Source organism: Apus apus, chromosome Z (genome assembly GCF_020740795.1).
Source record: "Apus apus isolate bApuApu2 chromosome Z, bApuApu2.pri.cur, whole genome shotgun sequence".
NCBI lineage: Eukaryota > Metazoa > Chordata > Aves > Apodiformes > Apodidae > Apus > Apus apus.
Genome location: NC_067312.1, coordinates 12,911,575 through 12,939,401, shown reverse-complemented (window position 1 = coordinate 12,939,401; position 27,827 = coordinate 12,911,575). Strand labels below are relative to the sequence as shown.

Below are 27,827 nucleotides of genomic sequence, written 5' to 3'. Positions count from 1 at the left end.
ACAAAAAATCCCACACCAAAACAACAACAAACCCCACAGTGGAAAAGAAAGTAGGATCAGCAATAATGCCAGGTTTTATATCTTTAAGTAACAATACCATAAATCACACTACAGTCTGATTCCTGGGGACTAATAACTAGACCTAATTGGCTACAATTAGGTCAAAGAATGTCCACTGTTCCTCTGTACATGGAGTAATTACCAGTACATATCTTCAACTTTATTATTTAGCAAGCAAATGTTCAGACTTTGGGAAGAAGATTATGGAGCATTATTAGCAAAGTTAGTGGAACTCTTTGCAGAATTCCCATTAAGTCAGTGGGTCTAGTCGTAAGGACTGGACCTACCCAGGATTACAAAATACACAGAAATTTTGCTAAATTATATCTTGCAGGCACCACTACTGTTGTCTAATATTTTACTGCAATATTTTACCTCACACAGAACAGAAGCTTCTTTTCTATGAATACATGTTCCAGTAGCAATGCTAAGTGCTCTGTAAATGCCTTCAACTGGATCAGGGTGGGAGGCAAAATAAAGTAGCATCTCCATATAGTTGAGCAGCGCGGGGTCGTATCTGGTATCAGCAAATAAACTAAAGAAAAACTATAAAAGGACAGATATATGTAAATTGATTTATGTAAGAGGAATTTAATCAAAGAAAAGTCACAGACTGTAGAGTAAGAGTATTAAATAAACTAATGACTGCTGCTAAGTAATAGTGTCTTCAAAAACGTGTTGAGGCTGTGCCAGTTAAGAGAAACCAAAAGTGTGTCTGAGTCATTAAATGAAACAGAAATTGTATTCTAGATTCAGGACTTCCACAAAACAAGGAGAAATTTTTAAAATCTTGCATCATGACATATAGGTCTAAAACATTTTCTTCAGATCACACTGTTATCTCCCTCTTCCATGGAGACTTCTGCAAGCTTAGATGCATGGGTTCATTTGCCTCCCATTCTTAACATAGCTGGTAACTGTGCAGCAAAATTAATGCAGTTCAAAGAAGAACAGGAATAATTAAGTCTTTCTGAGTAGAGTACGATTTAGAACACTGAAGGACAATTTCTAGATTTATTTCTATATTATTTCTTTTCCTTAATATATATATATGTATATACCTGGAAATCATATTCTGAAGTGCCTCTTGAGCTCAAAAACCACTAAAATATTGCATTAGTTATGAAAGACACCCAAGAAAATTTTGAATTAGACTTCTCAGGTTAGAATAGTGAGTGGTCTCTTCAAAATACCTATGCTTTTAAATTTACCTCTATGAGATGTCTTAGTCTATCTAAAGGCAATGTTTCTGTGCAACTTTTTCTTATGCTTATATCTTCATTTCCATTGAACCATAAGCCAACCTGATTTAAAAAAAAAAAACAAACAAACCCAAAACATTTATTTTCATACAATAAATAAACTTCATGCTCTATAGCTGTTCAACAGACAGATTAATAAGAAATTAAATTACTCAAGCTGAATTTGCTATTAATAGAAAGTGACATCAGAATAATTAAGTAGGTGTTCACACTTTGCAACAGATACTTCAGGAATTACTGAAAATGGAATAGAAGTGACTGTCTGCTTGAAAAAAGTGAAAATTAACTAGGTAGTTGTAAACCTACGGTGCTCAAGAAGCAGAGTAGGATGCAGAGTATCTATGTGTGCTCTGGTTTCTTCCTATAAGGGTATCCTTTGCTATCCCATTGAATATCTCTGCTATGAAGACAGGCTGAAGTAGCTGGGCTTGTTCATCCTAGGGAAGGCTCCAGGGACACCTTATTGTGGCTTTTCAATACTGAAAGGGGGCTTGTGAGAAAGATCAGGACAAAGTTTTTAGCCGGCCCTGTTGTGATAGGACACAGGGAAATGTTTTTTAAACTAAAAGATGGTAGATTTAGACTGGATATAAGGCAGAGATTTTTTACAATGAGATGGATGAAACTCTGGAACTGGTTTCCCAGAGAGGTGGTGGATGCCCCATCCCTGGAAACATTCAAGATCGTTTGGATGGGGCTCTGAGCAAGCTGACTGGGTTGAAGACATCCCTTCTGATTGCAGGGGGGTTGGACTAGATCAGCCTTAAAGATCCCTTCCAATGCAAACCATTCTATGATTCTATTATGATTCTATGTTTAAGGACAGAGGCATGGCTCTTCCCATGCCTGCCTGTTCACAACAAAAGAAATAAGTGTCCTGCAGTGCCAGACAACCTATTATGTTCTAATGTAAATTATAAATGCTTAGAACCAATTCTCCAATACTAGACCACACAGGAAATATTCCATGTCATTGTTTCTTGTTAAGAGAGTAAAATAAAGTTTCACCACATTTTTAATGCATGTACATCCCAGCATTAAAAAAAAAAACAACTAAAGTTTGTTACCATTTTTATTGAAAGATTTTAACATTTGAAAAAAAATCTCAGTATATTCCTGTTAGATTAATAGACTTAGAAGGAAGATTTCAAATAGTTGGAAACTTTAATGAATCACGGATGTTAATGAGAGATGCAATAGTATTTCAGTGTAGGAATTAAGTTGAAATACTGTAATGAAGTTATACATTTCATTACCTACATCCTTTTACACATTTCAGGTGATTTACTACATTGTTGATTATATAAAGTACTGCTTTGTTATTACATGCTTTATTTACAAAGCAAGACAATTAAGTAAGACAAAACAGGAAGCTTCAAGAGATTTTCAGAAAGGAAAAGTAATTAGAAAATTCAGTTTTCTGCTTTTTCCCCCTGTGACTTGGCTGGGAAGACTGAGGAAAGTAATAGGAAAAAATACACTTCATGTTGTCTTGAGATCTTCACAAGAAATATATCAGATGGTTTGCTGTAGATTTTATTATATCAATTATAAGAATTGATGAACAGTTATTTTACTAACTCTTTCCCACTGTTCTTTCCTTAACTTTATGGACTGCACTGAATCATTAAGTCTCTAGTGCACCATGTTCCACATAACATTTTTTTTTTTTTTTTAAACAAATTAATAAGAAAGAAAATAATTATTGACCTCATGAAATCTGCTATAAATTGCTCCAAAAGGATAAAACAGTGCAATTAAAAAACAATTCAGATGTTCCTCATCAATTAAAATTAGAGGACTACATTTTACTTCTGTCTGAAAAATCTTGTTCTCATAATTGTACATGCAAAAATTCCAAACCAAGGTACTGTCACTGGGATGAAGGGTAGGACCTGATATACAACAGATATTGAGGGGTTTTTGTGTTTTTTAAGTGAAGAAAGATCTGGTCATATTTTGAAACATGAAATAGGGGTGGCAGACATTACATCTTTTATTTGCAATGTGAATTGGTTGTAGAGCAAAATCTTCAGAGCAATGCAGACTGAGCCAAGTTGCTTTGTCTCTGGAGGTTCCCATAACAGTCTCTTGAGCATCTAAGTAATGTGCCTGCCTGCACAGCTCTTTTGTGAACAAAGAGCTTCAGCTGTGTGCAGTTACCTGTGTGTTTAAGAGCTATTTAGTCCTCCTTAGTCTTTAAGCAAATATATGAGGTTCAGAGTAATCCCTCTCCTGGAAGTTTGGGAGAAATGACAGGGTCTATAAAGACCCTGACAGGTCTATAAAGAAATGAGTATACACCATTGCTTAATTACAAGCACAGATTGAATGTGATCCTGAAGTGAGTACATAAATTGCTCATTTAATATTTGAAGTGGGATCTTGTTTTAAAAATGTACACTCTCAGTCTGCATGTCTTACCTTATTTTTAAAGTCTCACACTTCAGTAAAAATTACCACATGGATAGATAAACATATGCAGATAGACCTGCACCTTTTGTGGGTTTTCTGGCTTTGAAAAATTTGTTTCTTTCCAAGTCTGGGGTAGGTAGAGTTTGGCAGATACTGCTGGATTTTTGAGTTAATCAAAATAGTTCTGAAACTGATAGGCATCTGGCACAGCACAGCCTCTATTTAAGTTTTGAAGAAAACTAACACTAGGTGATTTGAAATCAAGCTGTAGTAAAGGTTATTTATTTAAAAGTTTGAAAATTATTTTAGCATCACTAGACTGGCAGAACTGTAGTGCTTTGTGCACATACGCACATATGCTTATATATGTAGACATATACACAAACATACATAGATACATATATATATATTATATATGGCTAGTATGCACTAAAGAGTGAACCAGCAGTCATCCTAGGTATGATTAAAATCCAAAGTAGAAGCAAGTGTAAATGTAATGAGCAGAATTTTACTAAAAGAAACAAAATGTTTTCATAATACTTTTCCATGAAACTCATATCCTGAAAAACCTTGCTGAACTATGCAATGGTTCAGATAGAAGTTTTCTTTAGAGGAAAGAATAGATCAAAGAATTTTACAATTTTCTGTGTATTCAAGGTCTGAAAAGCAATCTTCATTTGCAAAAATTCCTTACTGAAAAAAAAAATGTAGGAATATTTAAATGAAGTAGAGCTGGTTGGCCAAAACTAAAATACTATTTCCTGTTTGGAGCCAATTTTTGGTCTTATCCACTGTCAAACAAGTTAATAGTATTCAAAGTGCAAACAGAGTAGTTTCTGTAGAAGAAGGATTTTCACTTGAAATTACTTCATGGATAAAGTAGAATACTGAAGTAAAAATTAAGCTTAATTAGCTTGATTTGTGGAACTAAACATAGACACTATGCCTTCAATTTCCTGAAGACAATTTTCACAAGAAAATGCCCTCAAAGAAACAAAACAATTGGAGTTCAGATCAAGTTTCTGAATGTGAATAAATCCAACAATAAACCATTAAATTCAGAGAGTTTAACAAACAAATATTATTCAAGAGAGAAAATAACTATAACCTGCATATAGTTTTCCTGTGTAACAAATCCTGACCCAGCTTCATCAACAGACTTGAAGCTCCGTAGTGTTTTGAGAAGCTGTGTCACAGATGGCACTGGCCAAGGCTGAGCTGCTGCAAGCAAGAATCTGCGCCAGTCAATAAAGTCTAAGCTCACTGTAAATGCAGCTGCCAGATTTTGCAACTAAGAAAAAAAATAAAATAACATTGTCAGATATGCATCCATAAATACACACCTTCTATACGCTATGAATCCTTTGGTCTTTTTCCTGGTTAGGATGAACACGGTTCTGCAGTGAGATTTCAAAGATGTATAAAAGACATGTATCAATAAACAAAACAGGCCACAGGCCACTGTCTATCACTGAGGCCAAGTGACACCTCTAAATAAATACTCTGAGTCCTTAAAGAGGGGCCTATATCTAAACTGCCTATGAGACAACAGCCCTTAGTATGTACTTAGTGCATTCTGTGCCCCATCTGGGAGAGTGCTAAGAATTGAACTGACAATATGGCATCATGAATACAAATTCTAGTAGATGCTTGGGCCCGTGCCTCTCTCTGTTCTGCTTATTTCTACAGGTGTCCACCATGTGGCTTTTCTCTGCTCCAGCGTAATTTGCAGTGAGAAAAATTTGTCATAGAAAAGCTGCTTTGCAGATGGCCACATGTGTCTTGCCATCACTGAAGATATTGTATGTGGACAGCAGAGCAGGGTACAGGGCAGAAATGGGAGAATACACATAAAACCTGCTGACACAGCATTGCAAAGGCAGCAGCTGATAGAGGGAACAAAATTGGCACAGCTCGTTTCTGCACTGCCAGTGTGGAGAGAACCTGCTAAGTGTCTCTGCACTATGTTCTGCCCCCCACTCAGAATTCCTTGTCAAGGGAAGTCTCTGGTTTGATCCAGACTGGAGTTTGAGAAGGAAGCAATGTGTTTACAGGAATAAGGATAGGGGAAACACAGAGTGAGACAATTTGGTAATGTTGTAGATGTCACCTGCGCTAACATTGGCAAGTACAAAATAGCTTGTTGTAATTTGAAAAAGTCTTTGAAATTCTATCAAGTCACATAATTATGAAATGGTGAGTTCAGCTCAGAATAGCTTGTGCAGGATAAAAATAGATCTTAGTTTATGCTCCACACATTTTCTTTTGTGTGTAATTTCTTGCTATCACTATAAATTTGAAAGTCTCATTTCAAAATGCTGCTTTTAAGAAAAGGAAATTCTGTTATTAAAATAGTTCTTATCAGCACTAGGAGTCCTCTAAGAACAAAGAAAATGGTATACATGAATATGTAGTCTATTAATAAACAATGTTTGATTCGTAGCGTTCCCCGTATAATTAACTTCCTGTGCTAAGACTAGATTTTTATATCCTGATGATGACAGCTGAGCCTGGTTTTTGCTAAAATCGAATGGAAATTCCTCACTCAGATGCTTCAAAATGGTTTACTTATGCAGTTCAGCTGTGTGAAGCATATTTGAATAAAGCTGTTTCCCTCATATAAAATACAATTATAATCTTAATGTGAATGATGGCTTACTGTTAGAAAAAATTCTCAAAATATGCTAAAACATGTAAACCTTTTCATGCCATAGGCTTGCCAGAAACATTTGAAAATAAAATTAGTCACAGAATTCCCTGTTGGAAGCATTTGGAGAGACTGAATTGTAATTTTGCATGCTCTGAAAACTGTAAACTTTGGAAAGATAAATTTAAGGCCATAGAGCTCCAAAGTTTATGCTCCTATCATGGAATGAAGAACATAAACAGGGTTATTTTAACTCCTGGAATTTATTTCTCAATGTTTTCTAAGGAACGGATGTAATTTGAAAAGCAGAACTAAATATAGTGTTGACAAAAGCATTTTATTTCTGGCACAGTGGCTTCCAGAATCTTTCTCTTGTGAAACAGAAGAATTTTAAAGAAAAACTGATAATGCCTTATAATAGTTATACTCCTCACTTTATCATAGTAAGGGCAGTCCTGCATCTTCTACACTAACTAATACTTCAGCTGAAATTAAAATAGGGGTTAACTTACATCTGGAAGCTTTAAGTTCATCCATGCATCAGGAAGGCAATTTGCTCCAAGATTCAAATTAATCAAGTCAGTAAAAATGTCAACAAATACTTTCTTTTCTATAAAACCTAATAAAAGAAAGTCAAGAAAAAATTTTTACTATTTTAAATAGACTTCTTTTGTTAAAGGAAATGTGTATTTTTTTAATGGTCATATCAGAAAATTATTTATTTTGTTATTATGAACTATTAATAGTGGTAATGCCAAGACAAAAAAAAATTGCCTAATTTAAAAGAAATTATTTGTGGTATGTCTAATACTAAAATGTCAAATATCCCAATACACTTTGATTCTTTTGATACTTGTCCTGGTCTGCCTTGTGATCATTAATCCATCCCCACAGTCTACACTGACAGTTAATGGGTTCACAAATACCAGTCACACACAGATGCTAACACCTACCAAACTCTTCTTTCACTGTTCTCTATCGTAATCAATCATAAATCTCTCTCTATTCTTGAAAGCAAGCCTGTGTTAGAGAATAGGATGAAAACACAGACCATTGTCTGTTAAACCTTGAAAGAAAACTGAATTGCTTAACATGCTTCTCAGAGCTGGCTTTTGGGAGTTATAAATATCTCTGTCAATTTTATGTTAAAGAAACCATGAGATCAAAATAAATAAGTGCAACAAAACCTATTGTTTCTTTGGGGTTTTTTTTACTAGCACGGATTTGCTTATAAGCAAATAGAAGCTTCAAACTTCTTGCACAGTATTAAACCAAAATATTATTTATACTAAAATTTATCAGACTTTTATTTCAGAAATGGACTTTGCTGGCTCAGTAAAGATCACTGCAAAACCTCTGATGTAATGATAAAAAATGCAAAATAAGTTTCAAATTATCTAAATTTTTAGAGACAAAGTTGATTAGCTCAGGTTATAATCAGTTCTGTATCATGAAAACAGTACGTTTTCAGACTACCTTTAAAAGCGAACACAATGAGTGGATTACTGGAAGGACTTACTTAACATTTTTCCTTTTCACAGCCAAACTTCCTGCTCTTTTGAAAAAGCACAGCTGTGCATTTTCTAGAGGTAACAAATTTTTTTATTTGAAGTAGAAAAGTGAAGTGAAATTTGTAAAGTTTATGAAGAAAGATTCAAGTGGTAGGAATATTAAGAATGTATTTTAATATTAATTTAATAATGTCAGGACTCAAAATCAAGTTGCCAATTTGAATGAATAGTCTGCAACCTCTGTAGATCTGTTTGCCTCCAATCAGGAAAACCAGGGGAAATGCCCTCAGCACATCTTAATACAGTAGAGAAATCCAATACATCTATAAGCTTTGACATAAGAGGAAAAAAATACATTTGGGAAGTTTCAGTCTACTGGGACAGGAAGAAGGAAGAGGAAAACACCTGGACTTGAAGACTGATGTCCTAACATAAATTCCAGCATGAAAGCAAAGGCTGGGAAAATATACTGGCAGGCTCCAATGTCACCTCTTGAAGGCTTTTGAGTTACTTGCCTTGAGAAAGAACACCTTTTAAAAATAATGTGAATTAGGCTGTTTACTGATCACTTTGGATCACTGATTTAATAATTTTAAGGTAACCATAAACTAGCATTTTGACTAGAATTTAAGCCACAAGAATCAGATAATTTCCATATGGCATAATAAAGCCTACAACGCTGAAGTATTTTTACCCGGAGACTTCACAGAAGACTGAATAAACCAGGTAACTTTATAGTGGTTCATGGGTAGAGTAGGCTATGGTTTACTAAGGACTCGTGAAAACTTAATATTAAAATAAAAGTGAAGAGTTTTATATCTTATTTGCAGTCTCAAACTGTGTATTTCTTTATCATGAGAAGTCCAGTTATAACAATTTCTCTTTCCTGTTTTATTGGTAATTCATCTTTCCATATCTGATCCCTAGTCCTCTGGCAATCTAACTTCTTTCTCTCACATTATCTTACGGATTAAACTGTTCAATTCCTACTATGATTTCCCCATATGAAAACAAAAAACGCTACTCCTATACTTTCTATGAGTTTCTAGCTTTCTAAAAGGAAACTGAATTTTGGGAGTTTTCTGCACAAAAGTCTAAAAGGATACTAATATCCTCTTGTCTTTTTTTGTGAGGTTACACAACTTCTGGAACATACCGAAAAATCTGAGGAACAAGGAAATTAAAAAATTTGAATCAAGATACAATGTCTGAAAATGTATTAAAGAACTAGAGTCCAAAACATTAATCACAATTTATAGAATTTTGATTGGATTGTAGACTATGCTAGAACAGTTTTCAGGTAAGTTTGACATAAGTTGATGTATGCCTATGCCAAAAATGAATTATTGTGAAATATTTAAGCACACTGAGTGATTTGCAGTGTCTACCATTTTTTCTTCCTTTGTGGAAAAATGTGAAGAAACAACTCTCCTTCAATCACAGCTAAGCTACTTTCTGTCTATTAATTATAGCATTGCTTATGTGTTGTAGGGTAATTTATTTTAATTTACTTCCTCCTCCTGCAACATCTGATATGGGACAATTCCAAAGTGTCTTCAGAAAGTTATAATAGTTCAAAAAATGTCAAATGGAGTGTGACCTAATTCCTCCTCATGACATACATAGATGGAATAAGGGAAGTCTGAGACAAAGAGGAAATCCCTCATATGCATATAGAAATAATTCCTCAGTGTGTTTTTAGATATTTTGTCTAGATTGAATGTATTAGATTTTATATTACAGAGCATGGAACTATTTTCTAAATTCGGACCCTATTACAAGACAAAAGGTGATTAATCAGTTTAATTCAGGGGTTGCCTGTGTCACAGAACTGCTTTATAATCATGGAGAGATACTACGTGTGGACAGACACACAGATGGTGCTGAGAAAAGAAGACTGGTGTCTACAAATGGTACTCTGCAAGTAGTAAAAGGAAATAATGTCCTCTGGGACAGAAAGGGAAAACAACTCCTATGATTGGCTTTGTCTACCTAATAAGAATTGTTTCAAAGCAGGTATGCTCTTCACAAAACCTTTTTGTTAGGTCCAAAAAAGAAGAAACCAAACAGGTTTTTGTTGAATGCTAACGCCAAACTCATGAAGTTCAACAAGGCCAAGTGCAGGGTCCTGCACCTGGGTCAGTGCAACCCCAGGCACAAATATAGGCTGAGGGGAGAATGGCTGGAGAGCAGTCCTGAGGAGAAGGACTTGGGGGTGGCAGTTGAAGACAAGCTTGACTTGAGCCACCAGTGTGTGCTGGAGCCCAGAGAGCCAAACACATCCTGGGCTGCATCAAAAGAAGTGTGGCCAGCAGGGCCAGGGAGGTGATTCTGCCCCTCTGCTCTGCTCTGGTGAGACCCCACCTGTGGTGCTGTGTACAGCTCTGGTGCCCTCAGCACAGGAAGGACATGGAGCTGTTGGAAAGGATCCAGAGAAGGGCCACAAAGATGATCAAAGGCCTGGAGCAGCTCTGCTGTGGGTACAGGCTGAGAGAGTTGGGGCTGTTCAGCCTAGAAAAGAGAAGGCTCCAGGGAGACCTTACAGCACCTTCCAGTACCTGAAGGGGCTACAGGAAAGCTGGGGAGGGACTTTTCATCAGAGAAGATATTGATAGGACAAGGGGTAATGGTTTTAAACTGAGAGAGGGTAGATTTAAGTTAGAGATCAGGAAGAAATTCTTCACCATGAGAAGAGGAAGGAACTGGAACAGGTTGCCCAGGGAGACTGTGAAAACCCCCTCCCTGAAGGTGTTCAAGGCCAGGTTGGATGAGGCTTTGTGCAGCCTGATCTAGTGTGAGGTGTCCCTGCTCATGGCAGGGAAGTTAGAACCTGATGATCTTTAAGGTCCCTTCCAACCTTAACCATTCTATGATTTTATGACTCCATGAATGATGTATGAAACCGAATAGAAAATACATTTAGTAAATGTGTAGAAACACTTTTAATTATAAGGGATTTTGGAAAAATAATCAGAATTTAAAAAGATATTTTAAAACTGGTGATACATTCACAATCAGTAAGTACATTTCTCTGGAAACAAATCAAGGTACTTAGAAGAAACAGACTGAACAAATTACATTGCAGATAAAACCAATCAGGAAAGGACTTCAAGCACATTGGAGAACAGGATTAGAATTCAAAGTGAAACTTCATAAATAGGAGATATATTCCAGAATAAAACGGACACTATCCAATAAGAAGAAATGTCAAGTGTCACACTGGGCTGAAATAATCAACTACATAAATGTCACAATGGCAATAAAACTGCCAAAGTAAAATTTCTGCAGAAAACACTCTAGGGAGTGTGGCAGATCACAATATTGCCAGAAAGCACATGGGAAGATGCCGGAAATAACCCTTGCATTCCTTTCAGCTGTCAGTGTTTCTGCTGGCATACACTTTTGGAACTTGCAAATCTAGACAGATATATGGAAAACTAAAGAGTGCCCAGAAGAAAGCAGCAAGAACCATAACAGGCTTAGAAAACATGCCCTGAGAGGCAAGGTTACAGGAATTCTTCTAGTTTCATCTATGAAGTGAAGGCTGAGAAAACATAGCAATAGTTTTCCAGTTAAAACCAAATTTTACATAGTGGTTATGGGTAATCCTGTCTCTTCAGCTGCAGTTAGAAAGAATGACAGGAAATAAAATATATTTGCAGCAAAAAAATATTTCAGATAGTAGTAAAAAAACATACAATCAGAAGAACACCAAAGCACTGAGGAAAACAAACCACACATTCTACATCGGACTATTTTAAAAGCTTACCAAAAAAAAGGACAAGGGCCAAGTACTGGATACAGATTGTCTCATTAAATATCCCTTCCTAGCTATTTGTTATGATACTAAGATTTTGCTAGTATTTTTCCCCAGGCAGTGTATCCATTATCTTCAATCCTAGTACTAAAAATGTGATGCTGCCCCCATACATCATGGAAGTTATTTGAGTGCTATAGATTCTAAATATACTCTTCTTCTCTATTTTGTTTTTGTCTTCTGTTTTTGGACATTCTGAGGACACATTTTCAAACTTTTTCAAATCTCATAATAGTTAAAATCTTCCTATTTGCAAAGTTTAATGGCAAAACTTGGTATTATGGGATATAAGAGAAAATCCTTAGCTTTCGCAGTGCCACATAGCTAGTAAGATACTATGTATAATACATAACTGTTGCTCATTAGGTAAATGTCCTGGTTTGAGCCAGGATGAAGACAATTTTCCTTTTACTAATTTATTTATTTATTTTTCCTTCAGCAAGCTTTCTTTAAACTAGCAGCAGAGGGTTCCAACTAAGACTAATAAGAATGGAAGGTTTTTCTAACTGCTGGGTCTTCAAGGTTGCACCTTCACTCTGCCGGCTCAGACACTACAGGGAGATCTGTGACCCCCCCCCGTAGGAGGCTGAGTTAGACAGACAGCAAAACTGGCCAGAGATATTCCATTCCATGTATCTACGTAAGCTCAGAGGAAGGTCAGAGATCACAGAAGACAACTTTCTTCCTTTCTTCTTCTTCCCTTCTCTTCCGTCCATGGCCGGCGTCCGGGGAGGACTCCGTCCATCCATCACCACCAACCCCCAGGCTCGAGCTCTCCTGACCTTCATCACTCTGTGCTCTCTCCAGCAGCTCCAGGACTTTTCGGGACTGTTCACAGCTCAGGAGATGCTGTAGGAGTTGCTGGGGGTGGGGGGAGGCGAGAGGCTTTTGCACATATCTGAACATATTTGTATATAATTGTATATATTTTCTTTTATCATTAGTGTTTAATTAAAGCTGTGTAGTTTAGTTTTCAATCCAGCCAAGTGTCTTTTTCTCTCCCTCTTTCCCTACCTGGGTAGGAGGGGGAGGGGATCGAGATCCTGAGTCAAATGGTGACAGTAAAAAATATAACTAAACAATTTCATTATCTGAAAAATCACAAATGAAGATATTTCAATGATGAGTCTTTTACAATTAATCACATAATTCACAGTACTGATCTCTCTCTGATCACTACAGATGAACTCTACTTGAGTGACCTAACACCCCTTAATGAGGCATGCATTCAAAACATACTCTATTTCTGGCATAATGTTCAGATCTAGAAGTAGTATGAATATATATGCAAGACACACAAAAAAACCCTTTTTGCATGTGTGTGTGTATGTATATAATATACCTTCTGCAACTACTAGACACATTTTATATTGAAAGCAGGAAGTTGATCTTAATTTGGAAAAGGTTTGATTGAAATGTGAATGATCTCACGTTCATTTGTTACAAATTATTTCTAGTTCATCACTGTAGTAAGAACTAGGAGGGGTCATTAATTATGTAAGTTTAGGTAACATGTATTCTGCTGATATGTTCCTTGATTGGAAATTATCAAGCAGGAAGTTGCATTTTGAACACATAGAATTGTGAAACTATCAAAACAAATACTTCTCTGAACAATTCTCTTAGCTTCTAGATTAAAAATCAGGATACAGAATTCTTATCACAACCTTTTCAAAGATTTTTACAGGGAAAATAAGTGGTTCAATCTTCAAAGTATGTTAGTTATAGGCTGGCTGTAAGAGTATTTGCTATGGAAAGACCAACCTGTACAATTAATAATCAACAAAAGAAAATGGATCTGTTCTGAGTCTGTAGGGAAGTCTTATGAAGGCAAGTCTCACAAAAATCTGTGAAAGGTCATGCTAAACCTTGTCCATAAGAGAATAAAAGGTAGTAAAACATACAGATAGGAAGACAAGAAACCACTTGTCATAAATAACGAGTTGATTTTCCATACATTATGAAAGGAATATAAGCACTCTTAGAAGCAATTGAGCTTCTTGAACTATTAAAAACTGATAGTAAGATGATAGTTAACTCCAGTGATTATAAAGTATTGTGATGCAGCTAAATGCAATAAACAATCAGAAGTTATGAGTCATCGCTCTGTCCACATGTCAACAAAGTTACAAGATACTCCATTATCTTTGTTCATTGTCTTCAGTTTTATAGAAGTCAGATATAGAAAGGCAAATGTAAAGATCTACAGGTGATTCAGTGGTGAAAATGAAGAAAAAACATATTTTAGCACTACAATAAATTATGAAGAAAGAAAAAGTTTACACTCATTAACCCTGCAAGCTATTCTTCTCATGTGTCCATGTGTGTTACAAGAAGATTCTGGAGGAAAAACTAACAATTTTCATCTAGTCAGTTCCACTGAGATTCTCCAAATCAAACTCAGAGGAGTAAACTGGACTTTTGTTTGTCATCACATCACCTTCCTGCAGTCTTCTGTTTCTCCTCCAAGTAGCATTCCACAAATGAATAGCCTTCTGAGGGTCAAATCTTTTTATATCCGGAGAGTTCATCTGAATTATCATAAGATCTGTCACACTTTCAGACATTGGTTTAGAGTGAAAATGCATCATGGTGAGTTTCATTTGACTGAAGCCTCGCTCTGTTTCAGCTGAGCCTGCCGGTAAAGTTAAGATCAAATCTACCAATGTCAGAATGTTGGGATACTTTTTCAAATAATTGGAGTTCACTGAATCCCATGTCAAGGTCTGGATGTTCTGAAATCTAAAAAGCATGGTAAAAAGTATTAAATGCATTTCCATAATCCTTTGAGTATGCCAAGCAACAGACACAGAGTTTTCTTATTACCTGTTATAAAGCTCTAATTTCAACATGCTCCACTCAGTTTCTACTTCTTCTAGTTTCACACTAGCAGCTTCTAGTATGACTGCATAATGTTTAGTCAAGATGGACACTTCCTTTTCACCAAATTCTATAATAGAGGCCAATAAATAAATAAACAAACAAACAAACAAACAAACAAATAAATAAATAAATAAAATAAATTAGAGCACTTCAAATAGCCACTATCACTGGTCTACCTTCTTTCATTTTTTCAGGCCATAGTTTAAAGCTTCCAATAGTAGTTGCTCTCAAAACATCTTGACTTGCATCACAAAAACAATCATGTAGCCTCTTCACCAAATTACTTAGTAGTTTGGTTCGTATGGCTGAAATATTTCCATTTCCAACAAGCTGGTAACCATGAAAGTGCTGAATGGTCTCCATCAGGCGTTCCTTTGGACCAGCTCTGAAAGATGCATGATACAAAACAATATACAAAATTACTCTTTTACAATATTCTAAGAGATCATGGTTCAGCTGCTAGAAATGCCAGACCTTGTTTGATACATGTGGAGTGTTTCCAGTGTTGACTGCACAGTTGCAAATATGTCTGCAACAGAGGAGTTGTGGTCCAGAGTAACACGTGACAGAATGTTAAGGACATTGATGACATCCAACAAAAAATGAGAAAACTTGACTATCTCCATTTTCAGAAGGAAATGTAAAAGACGTTTGACTTTCTGCTGGTTTGAGGCTCTTGAATCTCTTTCAATCTGGAAATTAATACAGAAAAACAAAACATCAGGTACGTGGACCAAAATTAGCTATAGAGATTAATTTTTTCTGAAGTTACATCCAAGCATTACACAATTTACCTTACTCAGATGCAGAACAATTGCAGGATAACCTTTCAGGAGGATTTGTAGAGCTGTTTGTAGACGTGGGAGCCACTGGGAGCCTCCAATGCGAGAAGGAATAGCTGGGCGTAACTTAATCGCTGCATACGTGGCTTTGAGATTATTCTTATTTAGAGGTGAGTTATGATAAAAGTAATACATATTTCTCAAGACATTGCTTAATATGTTGTATAGATGAATATTTCTCAGTGCTCCTTTGTAAGCCAGCTGTAGGCGGTGGGCAAAACAGTGCACAGACTGTACACAAGGCTGAATTTCCCTCAGAAGTTTCACTACCCCACTGTTTTCCCTGACCATTGCATCTGTCCCATCACTTCCAAACCCAACTAATTTTCTTGACCAGTCTTGGTTTGCCAGACTGAGTTGAAGATTTATTTGTAGTGCTTCCTCAATTGCATTTTTTATACTTGAAGCATCCCTTTTGTGAACAGGTTGAACCCCAACAATCTGGCAATGGACCTTCCCCTTATATGCAAAGCGTACATAGACAACTGCAGCTGCTTTGAGTATACTGTCTGTGACTCCATCACTAATAACAGAGAAGAATTTACATTTCTCCAGTTTGTCTTTTAATGCTCTTCTTTCTACTTCAGCAATAAAATGTATAAACTTTCTTGCTGACTTGTCATTTCTAAATACAGAACCAATATCCACTCCTTTCATATCATCTAGTTTGCACATCCAGTCAAGATCTGTAAAGGGACGACCAGATTTAGCTATAGCATGGCATGTTCTAAAAATATTTTCTACTCTACCTAATGTTATGGAGTTCATGCTCTTCAACATCTGCTCAGCAGAAGCTGCATCTGGTGAAGCAGTACTGGCAGCTTCCATGCAGGTAGCCCAGGCATGAGCTTCACTACTCTGGTGTGTATTGATAAATTCAAGTTTGAAATCATCAGTGCCAGAACAAAAATTATGAATCTTTTCCCCCAAATCCACATTATGCTTGCGACATGGTGCACAAAACATTATTCCCTTTTCATCATCGTATTTTAACCAGGAGTATTTTGTTAGCCATATTTTTGGAAACTGGCGATTCCTCCTTGCTCTCCAAAGTTCCAAATCTTTCTTCTCTTTCCCTCTGTCACCACCTTCTCTCTTGCTAGAAGAATTACTTGTGCTTTTAAATTGCTTCAGTGCTCTTATGGCTATAATTTAAAAAGAAACAACTAAATATGAAGTAGTTTTTATTTCATAAATTATCAAATGTAATTTTTTTTAATCCACATTTTTCTTGTTAATTTGGGACTAGGCTGTGACTCAAAATAAACAGTCATAAAAGAGAACAAGGAAAACTGAGACCTACTCTTAAATCACTTGGAGGCTACCAGAATCCATATAAGACATGGTTAGTTTTTACTCGTTTCCTTTTGACTGCCAGAAGTTTGTCAGAATATGCAACCAATAAAATGCAGCAGCACCAATATCATTTTTGAAACAGATAAAAAACAGAGTTAAGGAGTGGAATTCTTTTAGGCAAAATGTTGGCATAAGACACTAAAAAGTCACAAACCTATTATGATGTCTATTACACCTGGTATCAACAGAAAAGTTAACTTGGAGCAAGTCTGTGAACACATAATCAAATACCTGTCACAGAATACTTAAGATGTTCTACAGCATATGTAGCTAACCTAATATTCTTGAAACACAGTATCTGCAGAATAATTTTATTACTGCTTTGAGAATTAGGAACTGTGTAGCTTCACATTTTGTTCTCAAAATTGAAACATTCTTGAAGCATTGAGATCGTTCTCAATATTATTTTCCCAAATTGTTCTCTAGATGGTAATTGCATTTTGTAGAAGCAAATGCCATATGCTGACATTTTTGAAAATTCTATCTCTAGAGACTGAATCTCCTATTCTTCTTTGGGAATAACAGAAGTAAAGCATAGAGAAATGACCTAAGAATAATCTGATTCCCCACCCTCCTTGCTGTGATGTGTACGTCAAGAGGAAAATTAATGATTACATTAAGCTAATCATAGAAAGTAAAGACATTTCTGGTGCTTTAAAAGGTCTGAAGTGTCCCTCTACTCCGCTCTGCTGTATTTTACAAGAAAGGGCAGATTTTCATATATGCATTATAAAATTTGAAAGAACTGCTTGTTCCCATTGTCATAAAAAACACAATTTGTCTGCCTCATTCTATTCTGAGCATCCTGAAAAGTCATAATGTTAAGAAATGCTAGGAACGTGCAGTTGAAATACATTTCCATTATGACCTATTCTTTTAAAGAACTTAAAATCTAACATAGCAGCTGGGTCCACATGGACAGCAAGAACAACTAGACCACAGAATGTTTTTCTCACATGTAGCCAAGTACCATATCCAGGACCAAAGGGAGGAGGAGAAGCATTCTTAACATATAGTAAAGATTAAAAACTTTCCCTAAAATTAGGCAGCCACAAAACCCCAATAAAAGGCAAAAGAGAGATGGAGGGCAGGATTAATGGATCTGTAACTGCGTAAGTCAAGAGTGCGGAAGGGACAAAATTGTTGTAACTCCTCTCTAGTGCCTGCAGCTTCTAGACATGCATGGGCACCTACAGAAACTCGGTGTTGATTAAAAACATGGGGATCAGAGTAGGTTCTGTGAGCCACGGTCATGGACAAGATTCCTTGTAACATGGACTTTCAATGTTACCAGCATTTTTTAAGTCTGGACTTTTTTTTGTTTCGAGAAACAACGGCCTAAACTCAGAAGAATTTGTGTGAGACATTGTGTGCTGATAAGTAATCAGTTGTATGTGTCTTTATAAAGACAGCATACCCCACAACATATGAGAGCAGTAAATACCTGGGTAAGACCAATGAATCATCAGATCAGCTCTATAACCCATCTAGAATATGATTATACTTCTTACAAATTCTCCCTGTAGTATATACTTACCATGCTTAACTAAGGAAATGAAGGTTACACAGTTGTCTTGCCTATATATCTCTACACCAATTTATCTGTCTGCCAGTTCTCCCTCACTGATAATTTGAGAAAGGCAAACTTGAACCAAGTTCATCAAGAAGTGAGGGTGAATGAAGGTCCTATAAATTTCTTTCAGATCTGTTCCAAGGTACAGGAGGAAGGTCCTTATAACTCTCCTACTGAGGAAAAAGTGGGGAGATGACCAGCTTTTATCCACTCAGTGGCCAAGGGACACAAGTCAGTCAAAACTCGGTTCCAGACCACAGTCAGCACTTTGAGAACCACACTCCACATCCAGTGCACCCTGGCTGCAGCTGTGCAAGCAAAACACATAATTAAGATGATATGAAAGAAAGACAACAGTTTTCTTATTGTGTGTTGTTTTGTTTTGATTTTTCAAATGAGGCTAATAGACATGGGAAGGAGCAGGGTAGGGGTACTGTGGTACTGTGGAAAGAACACAGGATACAAAAGGCAGCTAGCCTGTACTACTTACGAAGAAACCTCTTTTTCACATAGTTTGTCTTCAATGAAATCAAAAGGAAAAATGATGTCGAACAAAGTGCACCAAGTAGAATTGTTTTTCATTAAAATATTTTTTAAAGTTGGTATCATTCTCTGATACATAAGGTGGCACTGAAAAGCAATTATATCCTTTTCAATGAGCATAATTTTTTAAATGATAAAAATTAATTCATTAAGAAATTGTGATTATGACCACAAGTGAAACTGAAAACAGAAGAACAAACATTCCAAAAGGGAGCATTAAGAATGACAGCAGCATAAAAAGTACACTAGATACGTACCCTGTGAAACAGGACTGTGACATTTTGAAGGGACATAAGAAATAAAGAGCAATCGCCAACCCTCAGTTGTAAGGCACAGATATGATACGAAAAGACTCTTTCTTAATGATATACTAGTCAGCAGGCACTGTAGGAAAATACTTCCATAAACTGAGGAACTGTAGTAAAGATTCAGATTATAAATTTACACAGGCAAAAAACCATTAAGAGATTGTAAACCTACACTAAAGATAATTATGTTAATGCTCTATTCCCTTTTCAACAAATTTTAGCAAAAGATTTAAACAGATTCCTATTTCTCCCTCTCCTCCCATTTTCACTGAGAAAAATGTTTCCATAGAGATTCCTGACTAGAAGTTTGGATTATGATCTATGCAAATTACACACCAGATTATGCAGCAACACTATAAGGAATGAATGAGTGAAATAAAACCTGAGGTTGAATTATACTCTTCTAACTTTTGTGTCTAAAAGTACTTTTGTAGTATTAATATGGGATAATTCTGTCATTAGATTAAAAAGTCAGGAGTCTCAAAAACATTAATTCTCTTCAAGATACTGAGATACCGATCCCCCACACACATAATTTTCACTGTAAATATTTACTTAATTTATTCACTAATCATTACTGCTTCTGATACATTATATGCCCATTTTTCACTAATTAGCCAATTTCACTAATCAGCAAGAATCGGAGTTTTCATTTAGAAGCACACAGAGTAAGGTTTGCCTATTACAGTCCAGATGGAATGGAAGAAAAGGGAGTTCCTCTTTCATGCTGATTGAAATCAATGCTTGGATATATATATATTAAAAAGCACAGAAGCATATACAAACATGTTAAACATGCTTTATAAAAGTAATTGGCTACACAGACCACAGATTTCTGAAATTAAATAACATACATGATTTAATAAGAGACATGATCAAGAGGTGTGAGTGAAACGAAGTCAGTAGAACTACCAAATTTTTCATGATATATTGGGACAGTTATTGTATCTATTTTGGACCTCTGATTAAGGCCTTTATTTCCAAAATGTTTAGGCATTTGCTATCTATACCACGTGTCTAGTAAAAGATACTTCCTCTGTCTACAATCTTAACCTTTCTTATTTCCAAGTTTTCAAAAAAGGACGTTGAGAAGAAATATAATCTTATAAAAGATAAGTTAGAGATGCTGAGCTTATTTCTGTGCTCACATATGGACCCCACTCCCCATTCCCATCAAAGTCAAGATCATGAGGATTACTACTGTAAGTTCTTGAATTGTTTTTATGAAAGTGCTTGGGATGAGAGATGCATACTTGAATGGCCTACGTGTTCCAAATTTAGCAACATGGTAAAATCAATTTACTAGTTTACGATTTGAAAAGAAGCAGGGATACAATTTGGGCATATGTTCTACCACAACAGTTCATATCCTAGTAGATTATTGTATAGTTTTATTAAAAAGCATTTTAAACATTTTTTTATTTGATATAGAAGTATTTAAAGCCTGACTGAAGGTTATTTCTGATGAATAATCAGCTCTATAATTCAAACTGGAATGGTTAATGAGAATTGTGACTGTGAACAAGCTAATAAAATTTAATATTCCTTGTGTAATTCATTTGTTAAATGGAGGAAAATAGTCTGTGACAGAATCTATTTTGATCTATTCAGTAATGCAAAACATTTCCAAGACTGCACTGTCTGCAGCACCTTTAGAAGAAAGTTGAGGCATTCCATATGTCTGACAATGAATAGATATGGCAATAGGAAGAATACAGTGCTAGAGAAAATCAGAGGATGAAACTATAGGTGGTTAGTTGGATTTTGTTGATAAGAACAGATCCCAAGAGACTGCAGTAAAGAAAAAAGTGTTAGTAGCTCCATTTAAGACCTGCCACAGCTCCTGAGTCAGCACTGTTAACAAATAAATCCAAGGAGTTAGTGACATTAACAAATACTGCAGAGACACCTGGAACATGAGCAATAGCATTTGGATAATAATAAAACAAGACTTAAATATTTTCTTATCAAATAAAAGACTGTGTCAGTAGGTAGGAAGGTCCAGCATAGGCTGTACTTTTTGTCCATCGGTGCTTAGCATGGTGAGTAAGGTGCTTCCATGGAGAATCAAGTGTGCAGGATAGTAACAAAGTTGTCTGTGATGAATCAGTAGTTCTTTAATACTTTACATGCCTACGAAACACAAAACTGTTTATAATTTCTATAAGACTTATTTTGTAAATACCAAAAACCAATACCAAAATTTGGGACCTTATTTTAAACAGTAATTCCTTACCATTGTCCCAGAGAACAGGCAACAGCATTCTTCTACTGTCTGTTGACTATTAAGTCAGGTTATTTACTTTTTTTGATAGTTATCAAAGTCATCTTGGGTCATTTTAATGAATATAATATTATCAAAAGGACAATATAGTAGAAAAATAAATATTTAAATCTTTTTTTTCCTTGTTAGTTATTTAAAAGTACATTGAAAATAGTTATTCTGTCTTAAACATGTTAAGAACATTAAAGTTTGTATTAGACAAAATTTTCTTCATTTTAAATACCTTAATGAATAAGTGATTAAAAAAGAAAAGAAAAACCTTTTAAGTAGGAATACCAGTGAAACTGGTATCTGTGTTGTACATCTATGGTGCTATCTAATAATTACAAATGTGCAGAATTTTAGTTTCACATGGCATTATATATGCAATACTACCCACTAAACTAATATCTCTAGAAGAGCTTGGAAAGCTTACACATGTACCCATGCTCCTACACTATAGATAAGACAATATGCATGTCTCTAAAGGAAAACTGTAAACATTTCTGCCTAAAATGGGTTCATGCTCAAAAGGGAAGTGTGATTTCTCCATAAATATACATGAAAAGCATTTCTGAATAAAAAAAAATTAAATAAAACTTCCTCGTGCCTTTTTAAAAGCCTTATTACATTGGATTAGTTGAATCTAGAATTGTACATCCATGCTTACATATTGTATTTCACCATCTTAGTGGCAATCATACTAAAATTTAATATGGAACAGTGGTAGTAATGAAACCTTCTGCAGATATGTGTTTAACTACTTTCCATCCCAGTTTAAAACTGCCTTAATTAGATTATTTTATAACACTTGTAAAGCAGTATTTAGTTTCACAATAAAGTCTTTTCAAGCAGCCTAAACCTAAGATTCCCATAATTAGAGGGTAGACACACAAAAAAGTCACGTACAAAGGAAAAAAATTACACATCTTGAGTTAACACTTGTAAATCACCCAAAACAACTGGCACACATTGACTTGAAGAATATAATGGGTAATAGTTATAATAGACTCTGTATGGTAGTTTCATGAAAATACTGATTTCTTTTAAAATGTTTTAAAATAATAAAGCTTCAGCTGATCTATGAATTAGTGAATGAGTTTCAAGACTTGCATCTTTAAGCAAAGTGAGCCTGATATGTCACACTCCTAAAAGCATATTACAGAAACATCTGTTAGAGGAATATTAAATATGTGATCTTCCAGATATAAAGCAAGGAAAGACATTAACAGCTTTCAAGTCGTCTGGTATTTAATGTTTTCCATATTCTGCACTATGACTTTGCTTTCATATCATATGTAGCACAATCTTTAATTGTAACATAACCTTTAACAATATAGGCAACTCATGTAGTAGCTCCCAGCAATTACTTTAAATTCCAAGTAGGTGACAAACAGACCTTCAGGAGTGTGCTGATTTGGTTTAGCAGCATTTTTGGTAGTGGGGGAAGGGCCCCAGGAATGGCTCCTGTAAGAAGCTGAGAAGCTCCCCCTGCTCCCAAACCAGCCAAGGAGCCGTTAGAGGAACAATAGACGTGCCTCTGCCATTAACATTCAAAAGAACAGTTATAACACCTGAGCAGAGAGGCACTTGAAGGAGAAGAGCTGTGCTGGAGGAAGAGACTGGTGCTGGGGTAGGAGAGCGGTGCTGGTGCTTGGTGAGGAAGAAGGGGAAAAAAGTGCCCAAGCAGAAGTTTCCCTGCAACCCACGGCGAGATGGCAGCTGTGCCCCTGCATTCACTGAGGAAAGTGGTGGAACATTCCCTGAAGGCACCAGGGGAGGTGACTTCTTGAAGCAGCCCGTGACTCTGTGGGAAGCCCAGGCTGGAGCAGCTCTGGACCTCGTGGGAAGGACTCATGAAGGAGAGGTTTGTGGAGGACTCTCTCCCATGGGAGGGACTCCATGGGGAAGCAGGGCAGGACTGTAAGGAGTCCTTCTCCCTGAGGAGGAAGGAGCAGCAGGAACCACCAGCCTGTGAACTGACTCTAAACCCCATCCCCTGTCCCCCCGTGCCGCTGGGGGGAAGGAGGGAGAGAAACTGGGAACAAAGTGATTTGGGCCCGGGAAGAAGGGAGGGGTGGGGCAACATATGCAAGCCCTGCTCTGCGTGTTGTCTGTGTCCTGTGTGTGTTTGATTAGTGTGAAATTAAATTATTATTTTTCCCCAAGTTGAGTCTGTTTTGCCCAGAACCTTAATTGGTGAAGAACCCTCCTTGTCCTTTGTTTCGACCCAGGAGCTTCTAGTTGGGTTTGTCCTCCACACCTCAGAGTGTGTGTGTGCTGGGGAGTTGGGTGAGAGGCCACAGGGCTGGTTTTTGTTGTTGTGTTGGGCCCAAACCACGACAAGGACTGAAAAATAAAATTTTTTTCTTACCTTTAGGTGCTACCTGTAGAAACTGCTTATGAAGTGTAGTAAGTTGTGAAATAGTTAGAGTACCACTTCCAGAGGTCTCTATTTGTGGAACTTGTGGTGAAGGAATAGGGTCAGGAGTAACTTCTACATCACTGGTGATGAAGAAATCTGTTTCTTCTAAAGTAATTTTGTAATTGATTTTGCTAGAACTCTCAATAAAATGTCGTGCAACCTCAATCAGCTTCTCAACACTGTGAAAGTGTAAATGCAAAAAAAGAGTCCTTTTAGTACATGATGTTAATAAATTAGGTTCTAATTTTAATAAATTTACACTTTGAGAACATTCCTCAAGTAAGAATCACAAATCCTCTATGTGAATTCTGTACTCGGCAAAATCATTGTGAAGTGTACCCTTCCTCTCACAGCAAGAAAACTTTTGTTGACTGTGGTAAGAAATTTATATAAAGGCAGATCTAACCCACAGGTGAGACCTGATGGAATTATATGAAAGAATAAGTCTTCCGTTATTCCACAGATTTTATGGGGTTGAAGCATAAATGTTCCACCTGTATTCATCTGTTAGCCTGTTTCAATGCCTTGTCATCTGCTCTGCCCTTATACCCAAGATGTGCTGAGTACTTTCTAGAGTAGCATTGTGGAGAGGCATATGAACTCCTGCTTCAAGTGTAATGAGTACAATTTATACGGAGAATTAAGCCAGCTGCCTACAATGTTCAACCAGACAAAGGTTTGGCCTGAGGTGTCAGGAGAGCAAATAAAACTGGCTAGAAGGCAGAGCTTAGCCTCTTTGAGCTATTATCTCTTAGAGCCTTCACACCCTACATTCATCCCTCTTCTCTTGGGCTTGCCCTGACAAGAACCAACTAGCACTGTCCCAGGTATGCTTCAAAAGTTAGAACAGGACAGAAACATCTTCCAAAAGGCAAAGTTACCCCTTTCTTTAGGTAAGTAAAATACTTCAAGGTTATGGACATAGGCCATCGATGCCAGATGACCTAAGTGGTCACAAACACGTGTTTGTTACTTGGACATAAGAACTGTGAAGAACTTTTTTTAATGTACATTGAAATAATTTTGAGAAATCTAATGCACAGTAGTAATAAAAGTAGGTAGAATTGTCTGGCATGTGTAAACCACGGGAAAGAAAATAATCCCACAATTCAAAGTGACAGAAGCCACTGAAATTATACAGAATTATACAGAATAATTAACTGGAATAATTGCTTCTCTCCTGATGGTCATAAATCTGCTAAATCTGTAGCCTAGAAAAACAGCAGAACTGATAATTACCTGTACTGCTGTCAGCAGAACCTTATAATCATCCAAGAAATGAGTTATCAACATCCAGATATTTAAGATAAAACAAAAATCCAGCTCAGAAACTGAAGTTATTTCTGCCTTCTTATTTATTTCTTTAACTGTTTGCTTCTATAGAAACTATATTTACTAGCATAGTTTCGTTTGTTTAAAAAGGTTCCTGTTTAAGACTTGATATATATTACCTGGACATTTCTGCCAAGAACCTGGATCCGAGCCACTTTTCCATATCTTTATAAGCCTCTTCTGCTTTCATTATTAGGTCTTCAACAAATGCTAAAGCTTTTTCTTTTATAAGTTCTAGGCGAGATTTTGTGGCTAGCTCTGTTTAAACAGTAATGTCATTATAATTAATATTTATAAAATTTGAGGGAAATTCTCGGTCTTCTACATCTGAAGTTTAACACATTAACCTTTTAGGCCGTAAAATACTATTAATCTTCTTGAACAATTTTTTTTTTTTTTACAAAAGCATGTCTTCTATAAACAGAATTCACAAGGTAACAAATATCTTTTAAAACTAATAGAAAGATGCAGGGCATGTCTAAGTAGACAGTGACATCAAATGAAATTAACTCTATAGCAAGAGACCTGGAAGCTTAATGATGCAAGTTTGTGTGCCCTATTATGGATACATTTTAAAGAAAACATATCTGACTTATTATGTACATTGTCACAATATGTGTATTATGTACATTAAACACAATAAAAGTTTGGTTTTCTGTTTCTTACCTCCAGCTCTTCAAAATTAACCTCCCTGGTTTAGCTTCAAGCTTCCTATATATGACTATTTTATACCCTAAAACTCAGGTTGGATTAGAAAACAGTTTGGTTACTCAGCACTAGGAAAATAATTCATTTCTACCAAAATTATGCATAGAGTATCTACATGAAAGTTTTAAAAACATAGAGAACTTAATGAGAATGGGAAGAACTGGAAAAATAAAAATAATTTTAAAAAATCAGTCTGTCACTGAGAGGCAAATACTTATAAAAAGAACCTAAAAGAACATGAAATGGGAACAAGTCAGCAATATCCCAAGTGAAATGGATGCCAACTGAACAAAAAGACAGGTAAGGTAAGGTATTGAGAGACACATGGAGGAAGCACTGAAAGACACTAAAAGCCTTGTAAAAGAAGTGTCATAAAAGAGGACCAGTAGCTATAGATTATTTTCAATCCTGAAGGCAAATTCAGTTTTCAACTTGATTTTTCATCATATTTAACCTATCATACTGCGGAATCTTTAAAATAATTAATATTACATAGTAATTGGCTCAGTAACTCTGAAGCTCAAGACTGTAAAATCATTTACATTATAAACCTTATTCTATATGCTACTAAGTTTAGGAAGATGGACCAGGAAAAACATGAGGCATGTCCTTTTAATGTTTTTTCTCTGCTGCAGTAGAATGCAATGCTGCATGCTTTCTGTTTTGAGCAGGATGCATTTGGGTCTCACAGAGGGTTATTTTACTGGATAGAAAAGACATGAGTAAAAGGTTGAAAGCAACTGAAACTATCCTAGATGATGCTTGTCTAGTCACATTTGTTCAATACCATTCAAAGCTGCCTTATTTGTAAGTTCTCTGTATTTTCTTTGAGTAGCTGCTCTCAGTATCTTACAAAGATAAATATATGACAAATTTTGTATCTGTTTTCAGAAGCAGATAGTGCACAGTCTGCTGACAAAGCTGCTCTCTTAAGAGCGGCAGAGTTAAAAACAAGGCATATTGCTGCAACAAAGGGAATATGAAACCAACATCAACTGTCAACAACTTGTAACTTCGCCCGTTTCTATGTATTTGTACAACCAAAACCCACAAACATCCAGGTACCATAGCTGCAAATGAAACTATGATCCTCAAATGTGCCAGCTATGCACCTGTGCAATTATAGCTCGACATGTTTAGTCTTTCCCAGATTCTTGTTTTGGCATTTTTGCTAAATAAAGGATGAAAATTACACAACCTCAGCAAAACAAAAAATTATAACCAATAACTAAAATTTAGCTTCATGCTGTTAAGATCTTCAAAATGACTATAATTCCTCTCATTATCCCAAAATCTTGGAATATTTATTCCTAAACTGCTTTTGGATTAAATCATATTGAAAAAGGTAGGTGTACAAGCATTTGGTCTGGTATGGACCTAAAGAAGCCTTAGGAATTTATGTTTTGTTCATTAACTGTTGTTTGCCTGCTACTTTAAAAAAGAATAGAAAATACTAAGCAGAAGTTAGCCCTGCCAAAGGGGTAACTTGTATGATGTTACCCCGCCATGCAGGGGGTTGGAACTAGAAGATCTTTAAGGTCCTCTCCAATCCAAACCCTCCTGTGATTCTACGATTCTGTGATTTTCTGGGATTCTGTGACTTTCTGGGATTCTGTGATGATGAGCTTGCCAACTGTGGCCAGACAGAATCTCAAGTGGCTAAGTTCCATCTTCCCTTTAAAGAAAAAGAGGTTTTTTTCTTCCAGCCTAAACCCATCTTCAAAAAAAAAAAAAAAAATAAAAAAAAATTCAACCAATTTTCAGTTTCGAACTTCTATTTTTGGCTGAAATTGACCAGTTGTCTGGAAAGATTTTGTGTAAGATTGACAAAGAAATGGAATAACTGAACAATACATAGTTTTCGGAAGGGTCTGTCTGTAAA

At 36.1% G+C, this 27,827-nt stretch overlaps 1 protein-coding gene across 1 annotated transcript in view; it reads right to left on the bottom strand.

The window, feature by feature from the left end:
• Positions 1-14,218: 14,218 nt before the first annotated feature.
• SPEF2 (sperm flagellar 2) overlaps positions 14,219-27,827 on the bottom strand; it is a 59,641-nt gene continuing 46,032 nt past the window's right edge. The window contains 8 exon segments of the mRNA XM_051642753.1: positions 14,219-14,322; positions 14,325-14,454; positions 14,539-14,662; positions 14,772-14,980; positions 15,070-15,287; positions 15,390-16,582; positions 23,855-24,084; positions 25,357-25,495. Of these exon segments, the coding sequence (XP_051498713.1) occupies positions 14,284-14,322; positions 14,325-14,454; positions 14,539-14,662; positions 14,772-14,980; positions 15,070-15,287; positions 15,390-16,582; positions 23,855-24,084; positions 25,357-25,495 (2,282 nt within the window). The 3' untranslated portion in view covers positions 14,219-14,283.